Source organism: Centrocercus urophasianus, unplaced genomic scaffold (assembly GCF_019232065.1).
Source record: "Centrocercus urophasianus isolate 14NV4802_14NV808 unplaced genomic scaffold, USGS_Curo_1.0 seq_2, whole genome shotgun sequence".
NCBI lineage: Eukaryota > Metazoa > Chordata > Aves > Galliformes > Phasianidae > Centrocercus > Centrocercus urophasianus.
The window spans coordinates 676,280-700,989 of record NW_024884755.1 but is presented as its reverse complement, the minus strand read 5'-3'; the positions used below and the strand labels follow the sequence as shown (position 1 = coordinate 700,989).

General features: G+C 44.5%; 2 protein-coding genes and 1 long non-coding RNA gene across 12 annotated transcripts in view; 1 reads left to right on the top strand and 2 right to left on the bottom strand.

Annotated features, from left to right (window-relative positions):
• The window catches only part of SLC7A6 (solute carrier family 7 member 6), a 28,952-nt gene extending 28,649 nt beyond the window's left edge, over positions 1-303 (bottom strand). Inside the window, exon 1 of one of the 3 annotated variants that reach the window (XM_042821866.1) lies at positions 203-303. The gene's annotated coding sequence lies outside the window, so the exon portion shown is untranslated. The remainder of the gene's footprint in view (positions 1-202) is intronic. The other 2 variants (XM_042821859.1, XM_042821862.1) reach the window with 2 other exon arrangements.
• On the top strand, positions 159-24,670 carry LOC122162021 (toll-like receptor 13). Of its 3 annotated transcripts, XM_042821850.1 has the most exons (4): positions 159-301; positions 811-923; positions 19,710-19,758; positions 20,087-24,670. In XM_042821850.1, the coding sequence occupies exons 3-4, from the start codon at positions 19,730-19,732 to the stop codon at positions 22,983-22,985; spliced, it is 2,928 nt and encodes a 975-aa protein (XP_042677784.1). In that variant the 5' UTR covers positions 159-301; positions 811-923; positions 19,710-19,729; the 3' UTR covers positions 22,986-24,670. The 3 variants fall into 3 exon arrangements, 2 of the variants coding, with proteins under 2 accessions (XP_042677784.1, XP_042677785.1); XR_006169385.1 differs by lacking the exons at positions 19,710-19,758; positions 20,087-24,670 and adding an exon at positions 3,423-3,695; XM_042821851.1 differs by lacking the exons at positions 159-301; positions 811-923 and having other exon boundaries at positions 19,421-19,758.
• LOC122162026 lies at positions 8,601-18,035 on the bottom strand. Of its 6 annotated transcripts, none has more exons than XR_006169387.1 (8): positions 17,770-18,035; positions 16,393-16,804; positions 14,945-14,994; positions 13,970-14,055; positions 13,003-13,070; positions 12,019-12,251; positions 11,409-11,550; positions 8,601-9,398 (listed from the first exon to the last, which is right to left on the bottom strand). It is a non-coding gene; the product is annotated as an uncharacterized LOC122162026 (long non-coding RNA). The 6 variants fall into 6 exon arrangements; XR_006169386.1 differs by having other exon boundaries at positions 14,951-14,994; XR_006169391.1 differs by having other exon boundaries at positions 14,951-14,994; positions 16,393-16,518.
• Positions 24,671-24,710: the final 40 nt, after the last annotated feature.

The following is a 24,710-nucleotide window of genomic DNA, read 5'->3' as shown; positions in this document are numbered from 1 at the left end:
AAACCGCCCCGGGGCCCGAGCTCTCGCCCGGCCCCGCCGGGTAACCCCGGCCCACCGCGCCCCGGCCGGGACCCATTCTTCCCTCGGGAGCAAGATGGAGCTGGGCGCCGCCGGCGCCGTTCCCGCCTCAGCGCTGTGACGGCGGAGGGCCGTTCCCGCCCGCAGCCCCTGTGGGGACATGGCGCCTCGGCCCCTTCCCCACCTCCTCGTTCTGCTTCCAGCCGCTCCCCACAGAGGTCAGGGACCCAGACAGCAAAGTGATAGGTTTGGTCTCTCCGGCTGTTATCTGCAGCCCCAGCAGGTGAGCCGAAGGGAGGACTACTGGGATAAAAGCTTTACAGCCAATAAAAATTATGAGGCTATGGAAGGACTCGAAAGGCAAAATGAGTGTTGTAATTCCCACGATCAGTTGGGCTCAGTGACCTTGATGGGTTCTTTCCAACTCAAAATACCCAATGGTTCTGTCACCATGAGGTGCACGTTCCCAATTGCCGCACCACTTGGTCTCAAATCTTGCTGTTTTTCTCCATTATTCGCACACAAGGCCACTGTTGCCCTCATAGGTCTCTGCAAATACTCCTTACATTGTGTCTGGGCAACAATGATTGGAGTCTTTTTTTAGTTGGCTGCTTATGTACACAAACTGGCAGAAGCTTCCTGGTCGCTCCATTGGGACTCGTTTCCAGACTGCATAGTGCTGTGGCTAAACAAACAGTCATTCACAGGCTGTAATCTGAAGCAGTTCGATAATGCCGGCTCTGTCATCATCACCTCTGTTTCAGCTCTTTTTTTGGATTTTGTTGGTTTTAGGTCTCCTGCAAGTACAGCCACACCGAATCCATTGTCTCCTAAAGATACGACAGTGTCGTAAAGGAGCAAGCAATGCCTGACTGTGGTCTTCTGGATCTCAGCAGCCCTGCCTGGTAAATGAATTAGTTGTTTTCAATCAACTTATACAGAAACGAAAAAGACATAGAAGGCATTCCTGGAATATAGCTCTATTTTGTACAGTATGAAGTTGTAATTGCACTTAGAAAGATAATATGACCCAGAGACTGGCTGGTAGATAGAAATAGTGTTTAGTCACTAATTACAAATATCCACAGTGCTCTATTTATAACCCTAGCAGCATTTTCAGGTAAACATACTTGAAGTCAGTCTCACACATTAATTAAAAAAATGGACTGTGTGATGCAGATGCTGCTGATTTCAGTTGGTGCTAGACTGCCTTGGAAGCTCCCTCATAAATTGAATTTACTGGAGACAAGACTCACTCTTCCAAGAAATGCACTCATAAAATGTCAGGAAATTAGAACATTGCCTTTAGGAACGTGTAATAGATGAGAGCTGAAGAGGCATCAATATCAAACCTTTACACATATGGTGGCAGTTCAGAGGAGGACATTTTATTTTATGGTTTTGAAAAAATATTTATTGAAAAAAATGCCCATTTGGGAATTTCAAAATAGAAGTTCACCCTCTGAATTCTGAAAACTCGTAAAACTGTAGGTGTTTATGTGAGGGACCCATTTAGGACATCATCCTAAGGCATCCTAAGACATCCTAAGACTCATGCAAGTACTCCTGCAGTTTTAGCAAATCTGCTTTTTTTGTATAATATTTCCACTTTAATACAACTTAGGAAATATTTCCACATAAATACAAATTAGGAAATGTAATTCAACTAAAAAAAAAAAAAAAGGTTGAAGAATAAACAAGTTAAATGCTCTTAAACAAACCAAAACTGAACTTACATCATAGTAAAGAAAGCCAGATACACAGGAAATGGTTTTAGAACATAACAGAGCTGCAATAAAAACTGCTGTTTAATCTCAGCGAATCTGGAGCCTGCTTATCAGCTTTGTGCTTGTTAGCAGGTTGATCCTGGAGTGTGGGATGAGTTTAAGCACTTGCCATGTAAGTCCACCCAAAGTGTATTGCTCATGCACTTAACTCAGGGAACAAAAGAGCACGTACTGAGCTCCTTAAAGGTCAACACTGAACAACGTGTATCCGAAGGAAGTAGTCATTGCTAGGCATAAGGCCATTAACTGTCACGAAGATGGCGCTTCCAACCGAGCATTTGAGGGTTTATGTTGGTTCCTTTTGAACATATGCTGTACAAAATGAGAAACGTGGGACCACATCTGTGCTTGTTTTGCAATGAGCTATCTTTAGGGCTCGTGCAATGATTTGTGTGACAGTCATTCTGTGGCTTTGACCAAAACCCAGGAAATGACAGTGTTTGTGAGCCCTAAAAGTAGGCATTCTTTTTTCAAACTTCACCGTCTGAAACAGCACAGAGTCAACCACATACTCTGCAGAAACAGTTCAAAAAAATGAGTTTAAGTCCCTTTGTTTCTTTTATTTGGTCAAAGTTGAGTGACTTTGTTTACAAAAACAAATTAGACCCTTTGCCACTTCAATCTTCTCTGTCATACAAACTTTTGCTGTAGCTGTTTGAAACAGAGTGATTATTACTTACAAATGAGAGTGACTACAAGCTCCAAAATGCTAGGCAATTAAACAAAATGTCTAAATTTAGGCTTCTAAATATATCTCACTGCTCCCTGCAGCATGCCTCCTCCTACCCTGTTTCATTGGCTCTCAGCGTTTGACTGGATCCACTGCTTATCTGGCCCCCTTGGTGAGGCAATTCTGCTCTCTAATTTGGCAAAAAGTACTTAATTGGGTTAGGGTTTTTTTGCTATCATAATCACAAAATGCAAATACGGAGCATGTGAGGAGAGGAGAGAAAAGGAAGTGGCAGAGGTGAATGGAAAATGTCCCTCTAAGCACCAGAATCAGAGAGATGGCTTGGTCTTGTTCAACTGCACTCTTATTTACACACTGTTAAGATTAGTCCTTCTTTTATGGAAAACTTAGTTTCTCTCCACTGCAAGTTTTTAAGATAGATTGTAATGTAAGCATCAGCACTTCATCTTTTCATTTTATCATCTGCCTGTTCTGTTACCTGTCAGCTGCCTGGGCCTTTTCACTGCCTCACCTACATTGTTGCATGTGGTTACAAGCTCTTTCTTCAGTGCTGTCCATGCTGCAAGGTACAAGTAGAGATGGGCACCTTCTGAGTATGGACAATTTTTTAAATGTTACCAATAGACCTTGCTAGGAGAAAAAAGAAACAGGAAAAAAAATATACAAATAATCAGACAAAAGGATTCCAGTGTTCACTCAGCATTCTTTTGATTAATGCCCCAAGCTATTTTCATTTTACTGTTTCCCACTCTAATCTTCTCTATTATAAGTGGAATGTGCAATATTTCCTGTCTTCCCTGGCCAAATTTGGGGGTTTATTATTTGGGAAAAAAGTGACCTTTTGTAGTTACACTTATTTTTGAAGAAACAGATTGACGTTAAGACAAGTAAAACACTCAGCTCAGAGAGCCTGTCCTTTGTTGCAGGTGGTCTTTCCTGTACTGAATTACCTTCATAAGGCTCTGGCTGTGTGCTGATGTGAGGGGATGAATCACTGGCTTCACTTTCTTGCAAAACAGACAGGAGTTGCAATCACCGTCTCGCCAGGAATTAAAAAGCTGCAAGGATTTTTAAAGATAAAGCTATTTGTCCTTGTCTGTTTTGAAGGCCAGTAAAAAAGATTATATATAAAAAAAGCAAGGTAAGGGGATTTCTAGCAGTAAAAAATGTTTCTGACAAATAAATAGTTTTTTTCTTGATTTAGGGCCCAAAAGTGGTAGCCCAGTTTCATGCTATTTAGATGCATCCTTCTTGGATGTTTTTGAAGACATCTGTTGCATGTTTTGTTGTTGTTTTAATATTACACAACTCTCACTCTTCTAATTTGTGTGCTCAGTCTTTCTTCAAGCAGCAAAATTCCTTTATGTTACAAATTCCATTGTGTTACCATCAATCCTTTACAGATGTACCTTCTTCCCTTGCATTACCTGCCTATCTCTCTTGTTAAAAGGAGTCTGGAAGCTTAGCGGAGTCTCCTAATGCTCAGAAGTGGTTACACTGATAGCCTGTTAGCAGGCAGCTTGCCACCAGAGGCTGAAGCCAATGTCATCACTTTGTTTGTGTTACCATGCTGAGCACAGGCTTTGCAATTAAAATTCCACCAGATGTTTCTGAGCAGAGCTACTTTGCATTAATTCCATGTGCTACAGTACGGCTCCATCCGTTCTGACCCCACTGATGCATCTTTGCTTTCAGTGTTTCTTTTCTCCTAATTACTGAATTATTCTGTAAGGTTTGTGCAATGAAATAATTTTATACATTCGTAAAAGAATTCAAAGAATTCCCTTTCATGTCACGTGAAGAACTTAAAACAGCACACTTCTAGCATGTATGTAGCATACTTCTGGGCAGCAGTAACAATTTTTGACTGAACTGATCATAAGGAAAGCCTTTATTGCCAAGGCTTCTCAGGATCCTTCAGGATCAGCTAGTTAGATTTGCTCCAGTTTTAGGCTGTGTTTGGAAGTGAAGTTTTCCCAAATGTAAACCCAGAGACCTTTCTGTATAGATTCCCACACAATGTGGGCAAATCAGATGTCATGCCTATGCATTCTGGCCTGAATTAATACAATTTACATACAAGCAGAAGTGAACAGACTAGTAAGCACTCCTTTGAATATTTAGAAATTGGGACCATTGTACAAGTTCTAATTCATGAGTTTACGTAGCATAGGCATTCTTTGTGAAGTAATCAAAACAATGTTGTTTCACAAAGGTGAGATCAGGTTTCTTGTCCAAGACTGCATGCCCCATGAGCAAGATTTTCAGAATATGCCTAGATTTTTAAAAACAAGCCTTAAAAATTGAGATGCAAACCATTTTAACGTTAAAAGAGTCTTGAAGATTAGGGGAATTGCATTTTGATGTAGCACAGGAGGATTTATTGCCAGTCCATTTGCCTTTGCAATCAATAGGATAGCCCTGTTAATGGGTTTAGTCTTTTGTCTGCCAGCACAGTTGTTCCAATTTCTGATTTGTTCCTTCCCAGTATTAGAAGGTATTCAGCCCTAAAGTTAAAATTATGGTTGGCTTTGTTAACAGAAATGATTTCTCAGCAGTCTATTTGTGTGTATTTTGCACTTTGCTCCTTTGTTCCACACTTGGCTCTTGATTATTTGATGCATAGTGTCCCGCAGAGCAAATCCTAGTGGACTAATTAAGAACTGCCCAGAGTATCCCGAGTTATGCAAGATCCCCACAACTATGAAAAGCCTTTTCAGCCTCCCAATCACATACTGTGAATTGCTGTAAATCAAACTTTTGAAAAGAGTCAGAGCCGTGCTGCATGTCCTTATATTCTAGTTCCAGAAGAAAATGGTTACCTTTTACACTTTACTGCTCTTTTTTTTTTTCCCAGTATTATTTTCCGTAGCTTAAATCCCACAAACTTTGAGCATCTTGAATACCAGTAATTTAAGGAGAGGTAGATTGCTGATAATGCACATTGGTGACACTGATGTCTTTATTTTCATGTGGATGTGTAAGAGGAAGTGAAGTGAGAGCGATCGCTTGGACTCGTATGGCAGAGCTGAGGCTGCACGATAAAGGAGACCAAACCTCTGCTTCTGGGTGTCACATTACTGCCTGTGGAGGTCAGGCAGATATTTTTACCTCAGTGTCACTATTGGGAAAAACTTGGAAGACATCAGCTTACACTGAAACTCTAGGAGGCAGCCAGGTTAATTGTTAAAATGGGTCATCAGTGTCATTGCATGCAACAGGCCTCATGGCTGGAGCCCTGTACGTGTCCTCACCTCACACTTCAGGAGATCAATTGCGTGGGTTGCTCAGTGCCATGCTACAAGAACAACTCTATCTTTGTCCTTATTGCAGTTTGTTACTGAAGTGTTTTGTTACTGGATAAATTGTTCTTCTGGGTTAGTGGATGCTGGAATAATGCACGTTACACTTACCCTTTATCTTTTTCATTAGAATAAAGATCAGAGACAGATTGCACTGAAACAGGCAGAAGCCAGCTGCTGTGCATGCTCTTGCAGCTGAATCCACTGTATCCTGTATAGTAAAATTACAGCTGTGAGATACAGGTAATTTTTTTTTCTTTAAAAAGCCTTCCTTTGGCCAACAAAAAAGGCCCACTGGCTATGCATGCATCTTCTCTTGCTACTGAGGACAACCATATGGAGCACATGGCAAGAAATGACAGCTCTCACTTCCAGGTGGCCAGTTAGGGCAGAGAGAACAAGAGTTGCTACTGCTAATTTATTTACTTATTAAACACACTCAAGCAAAGTATAGCAGCTGAGCTTTTCAAACTTCTGCCCCATTACTTTTTTTCATACAGAAAAACAAAACCACAGACTGTCAAATTTTGGGTTTGAAATACATGATAATTTAATTGAAATACATGGTAATTTAAACCAGCATTGGCATTTCCCTTCTCTTAAATATTTAATTCTGTTTAGTTAATTCTATACCTAAGTGAGAGGTTTCTGTAAAATAAATTAACCTATAGCCTTGAATTCCAGGATGCAATTGATTTTAGCTGGAAGAACAGGTCTTAGCTGGAGCTATGAGGACTGCATTCGAACCAGCTCCACAAAGTCAGGCCAGAAGGAAGAAGACAGAAGTATTTATTCTCTTTGTAGAAGCTTCCCTGAGTTGAAGTTCTTGTCTCATTCAGGGTACAGTGCAACTTGTCTGAGACATGCAGTCCCTTGGAAAACAATCGTATTTCATTGTGAGGTCTCACCTGTTCAACACAAATCATGTATTCTTTTTTTTTTCCTATGATTTCATTTGCATTTTAACCTGGTACGTAGTCACTTTTTCTTGATTCTTCTATGATTTCACGTAAAAAAGAGAGAGGAAAATATTTTAATGTTGAGAATTCTCTCCCCATCCTACCCAATAGCCAATAAAGAGAAAATTGAGGGTGTTCTCTATTCTGTCTTCCAGATAGCTGAGTTGCAAACAGACATGACTTCATAGATAGATTGTGGTGAGGTAAATACTGCTTAAGTTACAGTGTAGTTATTTATAATCATTCAGCAAAAAGTTAAGCATGCGATTTGTAGTTTGCATAAACAGATCCCTAGATACCCATTGGGCACATGGAGGGAAGATGCTTAGCGGATCACTGCTGTTTAAGTTAATTTTGTCTGCTGAAGCTCTCCTGGTTGGGTAGAAAATGGTCCATGAATATGCTCTGCTCTGGGTGTGGGAGGGGAGGAGGACTGTCTTTTATGTCTCCTGAACATCTGCCTGAGAGCCACTGCTTTGTCATGAAGGGCAGACAACTGGTTGGTGCCAGATCCTGTTTCATCACTGGATGTTCACTACCTCTGTTCCAGACTGTTCCATCTTTCTTCGCCTCAGCTTTGCTAGACCAAACAAACACCATTGCATCAGCTTGCCCTTACTTGTCAAGTTTCTTCACTGCTGATCAGCCTTTCTTTTCTGGGTTCTTCTCAGTCCATGCTTAGGGCTGAATACTGTTTTGCAGCTAAAATGTTGCCAGCATAGAATAGAAAACAATAGCTAGTTCAGTGCCTACCCTTACCCCCTCTTCCCTCCAGGTAACATTTTACTGAATTTTCCTACTGGACAAAGAAATACATATATATAAAGCCTTTTTTAGTCAATAAAGGAAAAGGAGATAATTTTGGTAGTCATTCTGTTAGCACACACAAGCACTTTTCTCTGAAACCTAAAGAACGAACAAACTGTACAGACCTTTCGGGAGTGCTGCCAGATTCCTTCTGACGGGAAAACTCAGCTGTGTTTTCTGCTCATGTGGGTATTGTTGCTATGTGGAAAGTTCAAGACCAACAGCTGGAAGCGTGTCGAAATACTGTGGAAGGTTATCAGATTTCAAAGAGTGAAGTTTTTATTCTAAATCACCAGCTGCCATTTAATTCAGCCTGGTTGGAAGAGTACGCAATTCCTTCAACTGATCGTAGAATCATTAAGAAGGTTGGAAAAGAGCTGTAGGACCACTAAGTGCAATCCCCCATGCCCACATCCCTTTTCCTAATATCCAACCTGAATCTCCTATGGCACAACTTAAGGCCATTCCCTCTTGTCCTCTGCACCTCGTACTTCTGTGGAACAACAAAGGCCAACTGTACAGACCTGTGCAGATTGCAGTTTGGGGATAAAGATCTCTAAATATTACCTGGGATGTATCTTTGGAAGAAGAGAAATAAAGGTAGGAAACAGCAAAATACCCATTACAAATTATTTCTTATCAATGCAAGAACTAGAATATTATGTCTGAACTTTTATCCACCATTTTTCTCACACTGGGATTAAGAAAAATGCAGTTATCAGCAGCCCACTTTTTAAACACACACTGAATTTACAGTTAACATACTCTTGCAGCTACACTAGACCTCTAATATAACACAACTCATTAAATATGTTCTCTGCAGACCTCATCAGGCAGCTTAATTTATGGTGGACTTACCTTCAAAATCCATGAGTTTTGTTTAACTTTGCTGACATACCAGCTGTCAGGTCAACCATGTCCTCACTAAAGGGTGTGCCAAGTGAGGCAAACAGGGGTTTATTTCTTTTGATGAGGAAAAAAACAGAAATTCTGAGTCCTTTTGAGCTCTAGAATAATATTTTACAAAGGAGGCAGAGAGGGTAGGAGAAAAAGAATGAGAAAAGTGTGCATGAAAAAAAAAAATGCAGCAGTCTTAGAAAAAGAGGAAAGCACTTGCTAGGGGAAAGCATACCTAATAGGTGTATATCATCATTATCACATAATTGACAATGAAGAAATTTGAATTCTCTATGCCAGCCTTGACGATGGTTAGGTCTTTTCCTACCAAACCAGTCCCACAGGTATTTGTGTATGTACTTAGCTCACGTGGATAGCACAAGTGACTGAAGCTGCGGTACATGAAAGTGTTTGCAAGATCATGCGGAACTGAAATGATACCATGTAAAGGTTTGGCTAGCACTTCAGCTGGTATAAATACAGAATCATAGAATCATTTGGAAGGGACTCTTAAAGGTCATCAAATCCAACTCCCCAGCTCTACATTTTAGACCAATCAGTGTAAAAATTCTTTTGTGTACACTATGAGTCCATTAATGCATTATTTTTGAAGTTTGGGAAATGAGGATTTTGTGAGCATGCACTTGTCTTCCTCTGTTGTCTGGGACTATGGTGATACATGTTGGTGACAACTACTGAGTGGTATTTATAGCTTTGTTTTGTTCTCTACTGGAAAGACTAATCTCTCAGAAGCTCCATTCCAGCACCTCAGATTAATTGTCTACAAATTAACTTCAAAAAATTCTAGTGCAGAAGTTCCTTCGCTACAGGAAGTATCCCAGCTGCGATAAGGGCGCTGTATAGATAGCAGAAAGGAGCAAGGGGCAGGGGATGGTCCTCTTTGGATGAGTCAGCAAAAGATGGCCGTGAGCAGCTCCTAGAAGAAGAATACATACCGATAAAGTCAAGGAAAAAGAAATACAAAAAGAAATACAAAAAAAAACCCCTGCCTACTTCTAGTATTTTCCTTCAATAGATCTGTACAGCTCTTGCTCAGTGTTGCTTATCTGCATTTTGTGAGAACTACGGGAAAGAGGGATAAGGAAATAGAAATCCTTTTAGATGAACGTGGTTGGCATACAAGTGTAAAATACCATAAGCTTTAAGCAGTTTGGTATTTCACATCAGTGACCAACATATCTACATCGATGTCTTTATTGCATCGCCAACTTGTGGCCTCTTAAGAGTGTGTGTTTCTGGTATGACAAAATGAAAGCTTATTTCAGGTCACCGCCTCCCTGTTCTGCATCAAAACTTTTCACATCAAAAGCAGCTTCATTTCAATCAACTGAAGCATCTCTCTGAAATATCACACCACAGAAAGATTCCCAAGGGCTGCAACTGTCAACAAACCCAAAGTTTAAATGCTTGTATCGCACAAGAGGTTTGTGAGGAAGCTCTTTGCATTTGCCTGCATGGAGGCATAAGCCTGCATTAGTTTGAAGTTTGTTAATAGCAAGGTTTTGGCAGTGGCACAGTTAGTTGATGACATGTATGTATCCATACAAAACCTCAAACTCATGCACTTATTTCAGTTGAGTAGGTGTCAAAAAAATCTAATTATGGGTTAGAGTTAATTATTAAATAACACACTTAAAGAATTAAATTCAGGCTCATTTGAACATGAAATAACAGATTTGCCTGTGTTCTGTAATTGGTTACTAACTGTCTTCTTGGATTATCTTGACAAAAATCTGGGTAAACACAACGGTAATGGATCAGCAACTCACATCCTATTACAGATACTTAAGTTGGAAAGCCAAATACAAGAACAAAATCTGTCTTGGTGATTGCTGCAAGCAGTGGGTTGATGTGATCTTTTAATCCAGCTGGCTTTTTCCATGAGAGGAATAAAACCATGGTCTGCAGGAGCGACTGACTTCAGTCAACAGGTTATGACAGAGGAAAGTGAGTCACTGTCATTCCAAGTCCAGTTAACAAACCTCAACAAAAGTCACAGCAGGAGGGAACCTATGCAATGGCTGCTTCGCCCCTTCCAACTCAAATGATTCCATGATGACTTTATGATAGTAAACAAAAAAAGTGTTTCAAAAGTCTTTGGATTGTTAAAGAGGAAGAAATTTTCCAATCTGGCCCAATTCATTCATCTTACCAACTGGATCAAACCTTGTCCAAAACTTTTTGGCTCTACGCAAATAGGAAATGTTGTCCTGTAGCTGGTAGCAGGGCAGCTAACAGGGGACTCAGGATTGTGGAACTATTTGAAACGTGCTGTGGAAACAGGAACTTCAATATATGATATATATATGTATATATATACATCAAAGGCCAACAAAACAAACAAACAGAAAAACCACTAACACTACTGGTAAAAATGAACAAGAGCGCTGGGTTCTGCCTCTTCACAAAACAAATTAGGCTTGTGCCTATTTGAATACTCAGCACTGCCATTAGGGATTTTACTGTTCAATGAGTACAGTACACCAAGAGAAAATTAAAAGCCAAAGACCACTGTTACTTTGGAGACTGTGCCTCTGTCATTCTGATTTCTGAGTGTTGACAGCAGAGTTCTGAGATGAATTTTCCTGCATGGATGGGTCAACTGTTTAATGCTCAAATCATGCCATCACTCAGTAGTAAATTGAAAAGGATGGCCAGCCAGATCACATGCCAGTTTGAAACCAACCAGCAAAAATAATAAGAAAACAAACAAACAAACAAGAAACTGAGCTTTTCACCTACAGATAGAGGCAAGCTTCACAAGTCAAAAGCAGTTTCCATGTCAGTAGGAAATCTGAGACCACATAAGGAAATAAGTGGTTCACTAGTCACCATTTTCAACAGTGAGTAGCTACTTTTGTAGCTTAGAACTACAATCTGGGATCTGGGAGAACACTGCCCTCTGGAAATGGAAATTGAGTCTTACCTGTCGCTGGTTTTCAAGGTGCATAGTTTGTGATCTGTGCTGAAGTGCCAGGGGTGAGTCCTAATGCTGTTTTCTTTGCCTGAAGACAGACAAGACAAGGGAAGAGTACAAAATGGCCTTCTACTGTTAGAGCCTGGGTGATCTAGCAAGAAAAACAAAGTATAAAAGGAGTAAGATGGGACCTGGAAATGGAACAGCAACAGAATATAATGTTTCATTCCAGTCCTCTTCAGTTGATAATAAAGTTAAAACTGATGGGAGAACTCCTTTTTAATTACTAGCTCTTCTTTGGGCACTTGTTAATAGGTCACTACTCCCAGGAAGATTTTAGCACATACTGCTGTGTGCTTCATGTTTTTCAGGAATTCTGTAGGAATTTGTTTCTTAAATTACAGAAAATCCTATTCTAAATCTGGCAGCTGTTGGTCAGAACTAAATGCTTGGAAATGCAGATGTCATTATAAGTTAGTTAATTCCCTGTGGCTCGAGATTTATTTCCAAAGGTAGGAGGAATACAGAAAAAGTGTTTCTACAGTCAGCTCATGCTTTGGATGACACCAGCAGAGGGCAAAGATCTGAGAACAGACTCTTGTACTTGGAAAACACGTACATGTAGCACTAATAGTAATGTTTATCCTTTTCTTGGAATAGCTGAGCTGAATATGTTTCAAGGTAGAGATCTTTCTTTGTTGTGTTCCGTGGGATAGAATTTGCCAGATCCATCTCAAGAATATTTTTTCTTCCTGCATTATTCATACTGCTATCAAGCAGAATAGTTGACAAGCTTGGTACAAGAGGGATTTTCTCTGTCATTACTTGGTTGAGTTTTTGTAAACAGGTGACCTGGAAAAAAAAATGAAAATAGAGAAAAATTACCCTGAAAACTTTCTTCCAAACTCTTTTCTAAGCAGCTTTGTCTTGGAATCTAAGGCTGTATCAGTGCAGATAAGGGGGTGAGCGTGCAGCTGTTGAGCCTTTAGATTCGCCTAATTCAACTTCACCTAATTGCCTCTGTTGCTGTGGCAGCACAGACCTGTAGGCTACCTGTCCTAATTTTTACTGCTGTCCTACACTGTTTCTGCAGCCTGTGCTGCCAGCAGCCATCGTCTCAGTAAAAAATGAGTTGTTCAGTGTAAAGTTAGCTCTTATCTAGGTACACAATCTTCAGTTCTTTTGGCATGGGTAGGCCTGCAACAAGTTCCAACATCACTTTGAAAATGAGAGTTAACAGGGTTGTTGAGTAATCACAAAACAGTTGTCCTTGCTGTTTAAGAAAATGAGTTGTAGATGCTTTTTTCCCAAACTGACATTTTAGGGAAAAAAGAAAAACACCCAAGAAAGTCTAGATTTTGCCATTGCATTAAGGCCTTCTCAAGGAGAGGTTCAAAGTGACTTCTAGGCAAAGGATGTCTGAAGTAAGAAGGTAAAACAGGGTTTTGTTAACTAAATATAGTTGACCTTGTTAGGGACACAAAAAAGAGTTTGGGACATTTTGCTCCAAAGTGTTTTATTATGCAATGCCAGCACTGGTAAGAGAGTCAAGAAGCTTAGGAAATAATCTTGTAAGACTCTCAAAAACATGCAATGTACTCACCTCTGAGTTGTGTACACCTGTCTCAGTATGAATACTTCTGAACCTTTGCATGCATTAAGTGCTGTCTCCTGGGGAAAAAAATATAGCACAGGAACACTGGTAAGAGTACAGAATGTTTGCTCAATTCACGTTTGTCAGGAGCTAGAATACTGACACTGCCATTTTATGGTGACAGTAAATGTAACACTCGAGTATGCTGATACGTAGTGGTAACGAACTGCATAGAAACCTTTGCATTTTAACACGTTAGTGGGTGTAGAATCTGACTCAAGCCTACCCTGTTCCTCTTTCTCCAGCTTCCAATTTAAAATCCAGTTTTTGATTATGCAGGAGAAGGTGAGCAAAGCCCCGTACGTACGCTGCGCTTGCTATAACGTGTTGTCCTTCAAGCATCCAAGTGGCAGGAGTTTAGTGTTCCACACTATGTCTGCAGTAAGGATGTGTTGGTACTTGTACAAGATGGGGAAAACTAAGGTACATCTGCAGGGGATTTGCTCTTTACACTTCAACACTTAGGGAGGAATCAGTTCTCAAGTATCTCCAGTACCTTTGCCACAGTCATTCTGGACATAATATTCATCCAAACACTGTCTGGGTTTTGGAATGAATGCTTTCTAACCAGTACAAGAACACCTGCCTGGGTTCTAGACCTAGCTTGTTTCTACTTGAGGCTGATACTTGCTCTCACTTGCATTTCCCAGTCTGATACAGCTGGCGACTGGAAGGACGCTGATTTCTACAACCTTGGGTAGCAGTTGAGATGGTTTCTAGAGAAGACCAGTCAGAAAACTTCACAGTGTCTATTTTCTTCAACTCTTAAATGAACTGGAAGCGCCAAAGAGTACTCTCCAGCTCTTTAGCATATCCAGAAAGGCAATAAAGACAAAAGCTTTCCTGCTTTCGTACCACAAAGATCAAAGAATCAAGTGATGTCCTTGTATGGGAGTAAACTTAAGATTGCACAAACCTTTGTGCACATCAGATTGTAGCTTGCAGTAGAGTTTGCTTCCTTATTTATACCAGTAAAAGTTCCATTTAGAAGGTCTACACATCCTACAGGAGGAATAAAGCACTTTAAATACCAAATTGCAAATCAAATTGTATGCATGTTTGGCATCAATATATTGCAACTACACTAAGTATGTTATTGGGTATTAACTGTGCTATTGTGAACAGCTGGCTGAACTAGATTAAATCAGTTTAAGTAGCTTCTACCTCAGACATCCTTTGATTTTCTTTTTAAATAAATTCTGAGACTTCAGAACTCTTATATGATATTCAGCATAAGTTATTTCATGTACATTAAAACAAAGACTGCTTTTAGAGGCAAAACTAGAAGCGTTAACACTCTTGCTAGTAGGTGTGCTAGCCTTTAACAGTGACCATGACTACTTACTGCAACAGGCCATTTCAAGATAAATAACTCGCTCCAAACAATAAGTCACAAACGAATAGCTACATAAGCACCGTAAAGTGCATGCACGGATACCTCGGGTGTGTGTGCCATTGCTGTGGATGTAACCTAAGCTCGCAGTTTTACGCAAAGCCTTGTAATAATGTCAGTCCTATTGTGGATAGGAGAAGTTACGTTGGGCAGCCACAAGATGGCAGCTGGACGTGAAAGCTGTGCGAATACCAGCACGGTTTGCTCTGTGTAACGCTTTGAGAAGGTCCTTCTCAGCCTGCAAAATGTAGGAGCCCTACCGTCAGCTGGTGTGCAGAACTCAGCCCACAGCAGAGGAGCCTTTCTCAGTGTCTGCCTCTATAGAATGGGGATTGTTCTTAGATTGCAATAATTATTACATAATGCTTTACAAACTTTGTTCTAACCGTAATAAAAGGCAAAGGCACATTTGAATAGACTGTGCTGTTTATGTTAGCATTTCCCTACAGTAAGGGAAATGACTGGCGCAGTAAAATCAGACAAGCAATAGAGAAATACCCTTACAAAGTTCCTGCCTGCTTAGGTTCTCCCAGGACAGTACTCCAAAACTGGAAAACAACAAACGTTTGTTAGTTGGGGATCCATATTTATGTTCTCATCATTTCCAAGAGCAAGTTCATTGGTTTGAGAAAGGATTTTTCTACGTCAAAGTTTGTCCAAACATCTTCTCTGAGGAGATTCTTTTTCCTGCATTATTGAGCTTCAATTTTCAATTAAAATTAAAAAAAAAAAAAATCAAACTTGGTTAAATCAGTAAGAATTACATTTCAGGTTATAAGCTACATTTGCTCCTGAGAGCTTTCTTTTCTCCTTTCTCCATCATTTTTGTTTGCAAGTAACTTAAATAGCAGCTGAATGAGCAGGACATTACGTTAGGCACTGACAGGCAGAGCAGTCAGTTAAAAAACTTCCAAACATTTGATTCTGATTCACTGCATGTCTGTGACCTTCAGCAAGTTTTGCTGACACTCCAATATGTTCTTCCTTTTCTAACACCCTAGAAAGCATCCCAATGATACCATATATCTATATGTATAACCCACAGGTCAGATGGTCTAAAATAGAGTTATTTGATTAAAAACCTGCAACCTGCAAAATTAAAGGCAGAAGCAGAGAGTGTGCTAGAAGAGAGAAAGCAGGCTGTAGGCAAGTTAGGAACAAAGAAACCTGTAGGGGAAGAAGCAATGGTAGGATGAACTTGACCACGCACCCACATCCTGCTGTACTGCTGAACCATGCAGCGTAGAAGAACCCCCTCTTCTGCTGTATTTGCACATAAAATCTGACACTGCTTTTACTTAAATACCCTCTACTAAAACATTAATGCAACATGGATATTCGTGCAATCATCAACCCATCTCCACCATGCCCACTAGGATCCACGTCATTACAGACAATCTGGGGTTGTCTCATTCACTTAGGCAACTAAAAGCATATGGCAGTTCCAAAAGAGACAGGTAATCTTCCACCGCTGTATAAATCCTAAAGTTAAAAGTATGAGCATTTGAGTGGCTCAGTAAATTGTGCCAGCAGATTCCACGTTGACCTCCTGAGAAGAATGCAGTTGAGATGAAGTCACATTTTCATCTGATCATGGACATTTCTTCCTGAAACAAAGTCTAACAACAGTTCACACTTAGAAACCATGTGAATTGTAGTAATTAGTTTCCTAAACTTTTATAAAAGTGCTTTGGCAGCTGCTGCTTTAAACTGTTTGGTTTTTTTAAACTAAAATTATATAAATATTCATATCTGACCTTTGGGAACAGTAATCTATTATTCACCAAATACGAGGAATTTCCCATTTATCTCACTGCTGTAATTGACTTTATGCAGAATACTATCCAACCATGTTAGGTAGATCTGGCATTTTTATTGTAGTGTCTTTGAGCATAAGTATTTCAGCAACATCATGGAGTGTAGCAAAGATTAGAAATCCCACTCACCTGTAAGCGTCTCCTTACATGAACACGTCTTTCAGGAGGGAGGAACACTGCATCCTGGCACTTCCTCACTGCAGTTCTGCAGGTCTGATCTCAGCTGCTGTTGCCTTTAGTTGGTTAGACCGTAATCTGGACAATAAACAAAAATTATGGTGCTGAAGTTGAATAGCAGGCTGTGACTACTGCCCGTAATTTATGTGGGGATCTCTTTCGGCGTAGCCTGTCCTTAGTTTTGTCATGAAAGATAACTTCTCTTATACGCCTCGTGGGTGAGTGAGCAGAGAGACATGTAGCTCATCACTTGCTATCCCCGTGAGTCCATGATGCTGGAAAATCCCAAGAGAAGGCAGGAAGAAAGCATTCAGGCTTACAGCATCTGACATCTGCTATTTCCTGAAGCAGCAACTTCCAGTCCCTGTAAAAAGCAGCAAAGGTGAGAGGCAGTTTAGAAAAGGGAATTTCATCCATCAGTGGGAACGCAGGCAGTGGAAATGGGAGAGAACCACGAGGTTGGATGCAGGCTGATACAATTCCACTGATAAAACCAGTAGTGTGTCATATCCCCAGAAGCCTGGATCCTTCTGCTTTTCATGAGATCCACACATAAAAGGAAATTAAGATCTTCCTTGCATATCTGATGGGACATTGTCAAAACGTGACATAAAGCAGTCAGGCTGAATTCAGGCGATGTAAGCAGCACTACTGCAGTGAATGTCGTGCTGAAGGTCGGCTGCAGTTGGATTGCATATCTGAATTCAAGTAGGCTGTATTTACAGAGAAAGCAAAGCCTTATTTTGGTCACAAGAATGACATTTTGCTGTCTAACTTCAGACAGCGACTTCCTTGTGTACAGGAAGCACTGAATTGTAGATTCCCTTGGGCATTTCTACAGGAAATAAACCCAGCTGCAGCTCAACTTTTTGTTGTTTTGTATTTGTTTTTAAAAATCTGATTATTTTTGTGGTACTGCTGAGTTGGAAATCCATTGGAATTCTATCAAAATTCATTTGATTTCAACAGACCTGGAGCTTATTGTTCTAAGTTAAGATTTCAGTTTCTGTTTCTCATAAACGTGTCATGATCCACAAGCCTGGGAGCTAATTACTGGGAGCAATCACAAAGCCAGTATTTCTCAGATGATTTTCTCCAATGGTTTTTGTGTTCCTTTCAATACGACACCAAAAGTGTCAGACAACTTCTCTGTCTTCTCCAGGTTAGGATGGGCAGGAGGCAGATTATAAAAACCCATTTATTTCAGGTTTCCATTTTAAAAAATTAGTTTATAGTGAAGAGGTTTTTCTAGGATGGGGGAAGCTCTTCTAGGTTAAGCTAACGTTCAAATGCTCAAGTAAAAGAAATTGGAAGCAAATATCAACTTACATTTGAAAACGCGGGCATAAAAGGACAAGTGACACAGCGAAGCTGCTGCAGATGGCCAGCACAGCTCTGCTCTGATCTGCTGCTGGAACCATGAGTCATCTGCATTGTTTGTCACTCCTTCCATTGGCTGCCAGCAGACATTTCCTGGTAGGATGCTGTAACTCCTTAGTGCCTGCAGACTGTTTTCACGGGCTCATTTATTACCTGCCTGTAACGAATGAGATGGATGCTTTTTTCCTCACAGTGAGAGCTCTGAGGGAGGCATGTGATGATGGGGACACCGCAGCCTCCAGAAGCAGCGCCTCCTGGGGGAGAGTTCAGACCCGCTGTCAGGAGAGGAGACTCAGAGCTTCGCGGCTTGTGGGACAAACTGGGTTTAAAATAGGTTGGCTATTCAAGAAGCCGAAACGACAGGGGGTTTATGCTGTTGATCACAGTTCAGAGCAGCAGTTCCAGTCCATGTCACGTGCAGTCTTTGTACACCAGCGGGCTTACTGTGTACACAGCATCCTTCTCTCCTCTTGTCTTTTTCTTCCCACGTATCTTTCCATTTGTTAAGTTTGCCCCATGTGACTCTCAGATTGCAGCTTACTGCCCTTAGCCATTCCCTATCCCGTTTGGATCTTGCCATTCATATTCCATGAAACTCTTGCAGTGCATCCCATTGATGAGGGGAACCAGACATTATTCTAACCCTAGGATCCTACTGACTATGGCAAGTTCTGATGCTATGGGGACAGGCAGGTACTTTAGAAATCCCCGCAGAAGGAAATCAGACCACAGGGCTGTGGTTACACTTAGAGTTTTAGAATTACGTGAACAAACAAGCAGCATAGCTTACTGTTACTTACAAGGGAGACCTCACTGCAGCCTTCCAGTACTCAAAGGTAGCTTACAAGCAGGAGGGAGACCAACCTTTAACATGGTCTAATACTGATAGCACAAGGGAGAATGGCTTTAGACTAACAGAGGGGAAATTTAGGTCAGCTGGTAAAATGAAGTTCTTCACTCAGCAGGCTGTAGGGCCCCGGCACACCTGCCCAGAGGGGCTGTGGGTTCTCCACATCTGGAGGTGCTCCAGGCCAGGTTAGTGGGGCCAATTCCTCTTCTAGATTTCCAATGTCCCTACCCCTGGTGATCCAGCACTCAACAGAAGGGCTGAACCACACTGCTGGCAGCTGGCTTGCTTGTGCCTTACTGACTATCCCCACAGCTGGTGCGTGAAAGAGGGAGAGAGAATCAGGATTGATGTGTCAGCAGCTTGCTTCCATGTGGTGGCTCTGTGTGCTGTATGATCACTTTGTACTCTCCCACCACCTCCTGGAGCTGCTCATCCTGTGCCATGCTGGAGCCCCTTGGACCCTGGGTCAAACCGTGATTGTTAGCCCCTAGAGCTCGTTAGATGCCTCTAGATCTCTCGCACTCTATTGGCTTCCCTTAGTTTTGTCCTTTCCCCCCCTCCCAGTACAATCCAGTTCTGCCCAGTCCTTCATTATATAACCTAGTGGAGGAACCAAAACCAGTAGGAAGCTCTGTGGGGGCTGGGGGTAGGGGAAGTGATAGCAGCATCTTGTGACAGAGGGAGGGGGGACATGCGGAACAGGGGAAAAGAGGAGACATGATGACAGAGAGACATGGGGATTATTGAGGGCTAGAAGGACATGGGATCTGCAGGGGCATGGGGGCATAGAAGACTGTGGGAACACAGGGGAACATGGGAACCCAAGGGACACAGGGAACGTAGGAGATCATGGAGACATGAGGGACATGAGAGATATGAGAATATGGGGGGCATGGAGTCACAACACAGAGCATCAGGGAGGTGGCATGGGCACTGGGGACAGGTGCCACTGCTGCTCCTCTAGAATGTGACAGCAGTTCCCACCATCTACGTCAGTGGTGACATGAAGTGATACCACAACTTCCCTTTTTCACCCCAGAAAGGAGACAGCGGCTGAGGATGATGGAGACAGCAGAGGAGAAGGCGCGGTAAGAGGGGAAAAGGGGGGATCCTGTATGGCTCTGTCCCTGTCCTTGCCCCCAATCCTGCACTGGTCCCATCCCCTGCACCCTTCCTGTCGGCAAATCCCTGCATCCCTTTCCCCAGCACTCCTCATCTTACACAGAGTTCTTGTCCCCAAATCCTCAACTCCTTATGCCAAGCCAGTTCTGCACTGGGTTTTGCAGGGAGGAGGGTTATACTGGTCATGGTGGGCAGTACTTGGTTATACTGGTTGGGGTCAGTGAGTCATCCTTGGCAGCACTGGGCTGTTGTGGTCCCTGTGCCCCAGCCCCTGACCCTCCCTGTGTCCCCCAGGCCCAGCACCAGGATTTGTCCCCCCCACTGCTGCCCACCCCAGCTGCTGCTGCTGCTGCTGGTGACAGTGACACTGATGCCAAAGGTGCACCCATATGGCTTTCGCAACTGCATTGAGGATGTCAGGGCATCTTTGCGCTTCCGCTGCATCCAGCGCTTCCTGGAGTCGCCGGCCCTGGCAGTGTCTGACCTGCCACCACACGCCGTCTCACTCAATCTGTCATACAACTTAATGCGCTGCCTTCAGCCCTCTGCCTTTGCCCGCCTGCCACGGCTGCACATCCTGGACCTGGCCTACAACCATCTGGAGACCCTTTCCCCTGGTGCCTTCAATGGATTGGGTGTGCTGGTGATGCTGAACCTGTCTCACAATCGTCTGACCACACTCGCCGAAGGGGTGTTCAACAGTTTGGGCAACCTGTCCTCGCTGTGGGTACAGCATAACCCCCTGAGCACGGTGTCACCTGGTGCTCTGCTCCCCCTGCTCAACCTGCGCCGTCTGTCTCTGCGGGGCGGGCAGCTGAACGGTTTGGGGGCGGTGGCAGTGGCGGTGCAGGGCTTGGCACAGCTGGAGCATTTGGACCTATGTGAAAACAACCTGACAACGCTGGGGCCAGGCCCACCACTACCCGCCTCGCTGCACACCCTGCAGCTGTGCAACAACTCGCTGGGGGATTTAGCAGGGGGGAGCCCGGAGATGCTATGGCACGTGAAGATACTCGACCTCTCCTACAACAGTATCTCACAGGCGGAGGCCTTCGCCCAGCTCCACCTGCGTAACATCAGCCTGCTCCACCTGATGGGCAACCCCTTGGATGTCTTCCGCCTGTTGGACATCTCTGACATCCAGCCTCGCAGCCTGGATTTCTCTGGGCTGGTGTTGGGGACTCATGGGCTGAAAAAGGTGTGCCTGAGGCTGCAGGGTCCCCAGGCCTTGCAGCGGCTGCGGCTACAACGCAACGGGCTGAAGGTGCTGCAGTGTAATGCGCTGGCGTCGTGTCCTGTGCTGCAAGAGCTAGACCTGTCCTGGAACCGGCTGCAGCAGGTGGGCTGTGCTGGCCAGCTGCTGGGCAAGAAGCAGCAGGAGGAGCTGGAAGTGCTGACAGTGGAGCACAACCTGCTGAAGAAACTGCCGTCTTGTCAGGGGGCCCAGGTGCTGCCACGGCTGTACAACATTTCCTTCCGCTTTAACCGCATCCTGACTGTTGGGTTCAATGCCTTCGCCTACGCCCCAGCCCTGCAGGTGTTGCAGCTCAATATTAACAGTCTGGTGTTTCTGGACAGGCAGGCACTGCGGGGGCTGCACAACCTGACAGAGCTGCGTCTGGACAACAATCTGCTGACCGATCTCTACAACAACTCCTTCATTGACCTCCACAGCCTGCGCACCCTCAACCTGCGCAACAACCGTGTCTCCGTCCTCTTCCCTGGAGTCTTCCAGGGGCTGTCTGAGCTGCAGACGCTGGATTTAGGGGGCAACAACTTGCGCCACCTGGCCTCACAATCACTGCAGGGACTGTCCAAACTGCGTAGGCTGTACCTGGACCGCAACAGACTGTTGGAGGTGAGCAGCACAGTGTTTGCCCCGGTGCAGGCTACTCTGGGGGTGCTGGACCTGCGGGCCAACAACCTGCAGTACATCTCAAAGTGGCTGCACCAGCCACCACCCTTCCGCTACCTGAGCAGCCTGTACGACCTTAAGCTGCAGGCGCAGCAGCCCTATGGGCTGAAGATGCTGCCTCACCACTTCTTCCAGGGCTTGGTGGAGCTGCAGTGGCTGTCGCTGTCGCAGAACATGCTGCGGGCCATCCCACCAGATGTCTTCGAGGACCTGGGCAAGCTGCGCTCCCTGACATTGGCTGACAGCAGCAATGGGATACATGACCTGCCTGAGGGCATCTTCAGAAACCTGAGCAACCTGCAGTTCCTGGACCTGGAGAATGTAGGTCTGCACTCACTCACTCTGGAGGTTTTTGGCAACCTCAGCCAGCTGCAGGTGCTGCGCTTGGCCAGGAACGAGCTGAAGACCTTCAATGCCAGTGTTGCCAGCCGGCTGTCCTCCTTGCGCTACGTGGACCTGCGCAAGTGTCCGCTGAGCTGCACCTGTGACAACACGTGGCTGCAGGGCTGGCTGAACAACAGCCGTGTGCAGGTTGTCTACCCCTACAACTACACCTGTGGCTCACAGCGCAATGCCTACGTCCACAGCTTTGACACACGTGTCTGCTTCCTGGACCTGGGGCTCTATCTCTTTGCTGGGACTGCGCCGGCAGTGCTGCTGCTGCTGCTGGTGCCGTTGGTGTACCACCGCACCTACTGGAGGCTGAGGTACCACTGGTACCTCCTGCGGTGCTGGGTCAACCAGCGATGGCGGCGGGAGGAGAAGCGCTACCTGTATGACAGCTTTGTGTCCTACAATTCGGCTGATGAAAGTTGGGTGTTGCAGAAGCTGGTGCCTGAGCTGGAGCGCGGCTCCTTCCGACTCTGCTTGCACCACCGTGACTTCCAGCCGGGCCGCAGCATCATTGACAACATCGTGGATGCTGTCTACAACAGCCGGAAGACGGTGTGTGTGATGAGCCGCAGCTACCTGCGCAGCGAGTGGTGCTCTCTGGAGGTGCAGTTGGCCAGCTATCGGCTGTTGGACGAGCGGCGTGACATCCTGGTGCTGGTGCTGCTGGAGGACGTGGGCGATGCTGAGCTGTCTGCCTACCACCGCATGCGACGGGTGCTGCTGCGGCGCACCTACCTGCGCTGGCCTCTCGACCCCACGGCCCAGCCGCTCTTTTGGGCACGGCTGAAGAGGGCACTGAGGTGGGGAGAGGGAGGAGAAGAGGAGGAAGGAGAAAGTTTGGGTGGAGGGGCAGGAAGGCCCAGGGAGGGAGACAAGCAGGTGTAGTGGAGGTGTCAGCTGGCTGTAGGATGGAGGAAGATCAGCCGTAGGGTGGAGGACAACAGCTGGCCAAAATGTGAAAGAGAACCATCCATAGAGTAGAGGACAACAGCTGGCCAAAGGGTGGAGGAGAACCAGTGATAGGCTGGGCAGCAACTATCCGTATAGACAACCAGCTGTAGGATGGAGTGCAACAGCTGCCCGTACAGAAGACTACAGCTGACCGTAGGGTTGAGGAGAACCAGCCATCAGATGGAGGACAACTGATCATAGGGTGGAAGACAACTAGCTGTAGATGGGAGAAAAGCTGTCTGTAAGATGGAGGACATCCAACCACAGGGCTACAGAGAGGAAAGCAACTGGCTGTGCAGAGGAGGAGAAGCAACCACAGAGAGAACCACAACAGGGCTTTTCTCATCCCAGAATGCCAGGTTTCCATCCCAAAGGACACCAGAATGGCCTTTCTCGCTCCACATACTCAGATCTGCCGATTCAGGTGACTGTCGAAATTCTTATGTACTGTAGAATTAGATTCTGAGATTCCCCTCCAAACAGGCCCAAGAACAACCTTCCTCGCTCTAGACTGTTCCCCTCAAACTGGCTTTTCTTGCCTCGAAATGCTTGTACCCATCCCGAAGGACCCCCAAAGTGCTCTTCTCCCCCAGAGCAGAGTTTCTGGGATCCCACAAGGCATTGCCCCCCTGGGGTGCAGCAGGCTCTGTTGTGCACAGACAGGGGTCCCCAATAAAGCGAGGCTACTCCACTTGTCCCTTGCTCTGGTCATATGTGGGGTGAGGTGGATTGGGATGGCATTTTATGGGGCCAGACGATGGCACAGTCAGATGAGGGGAGCGCTGTCCCTGAGTTCTTTTCGGACATTGTTTGGGATTCTGGCTGCAAAATGGGGGGAAAACAGAGATTCTGAGCAAAGAGTGGGCTGAGGTGGGAGAGCCCAGGTGGTCTCAAACTCCCGCAAACCCTCTCAGTATCACCAGAAGCCCCTGGAGCTCCCCTTTCCCCCTTGAAAAGCCCTAGTGTGCTCAGCCTCTCCTGCCTTCAAGGTTCCTCCAGGCCCTGCATTCTCCTCCCAAAGTTCTGTTTTCCCTTCAAACACTTTTAATATCCCCAGAGACACCTGGAGTTCCCCCAGAACCACTCCAGAGTGCCGCATTTACTACCCTCAGAGCCCGCTATTGACAGGGATGCGTTTTGTGGGAGGAAAGGCATCCTCAAAATCCTTGCTGATGTGTTCTACCTAAGCCTGAATCCAAAAGCAAAAGTGCTGTAGTAGTTTCAGGGTGGGTCTGTTTATTGTTTGTTTTTGCCTCTTGTAAAATTGATGAGCAGCTCAGGAGAGGAAAGGTTAAATTCTGGTACTGGGAGAAACAAAGGGAAAACGAATGGGAGGAAGAAAGAAGACAAAGCCAGACTCTTTGCAGCTGTGCCAAGGCAAGGGACAAGAGAGGACACATTGAAATACAGGAACTTCCATTCACATGGTCACACATTGGGACAGGTTGCCCAAAGAGGTTAGAAAAGCACCATCCCTCTGGACATCCAAGTATGGGATGTGGTCTTGAGCCACCTCCTCCAGCTGGCCCTGGTTTGGAAGGGGAGAGTGGCCAGGTGATGATGGCCTGAAGTGGTTTACAGCTATGCTATAAATACATAAACACGAGCTGCATGCAGAACCACTTGCTTTACATCTTTCCTTGCATGGCAATGGTTTCT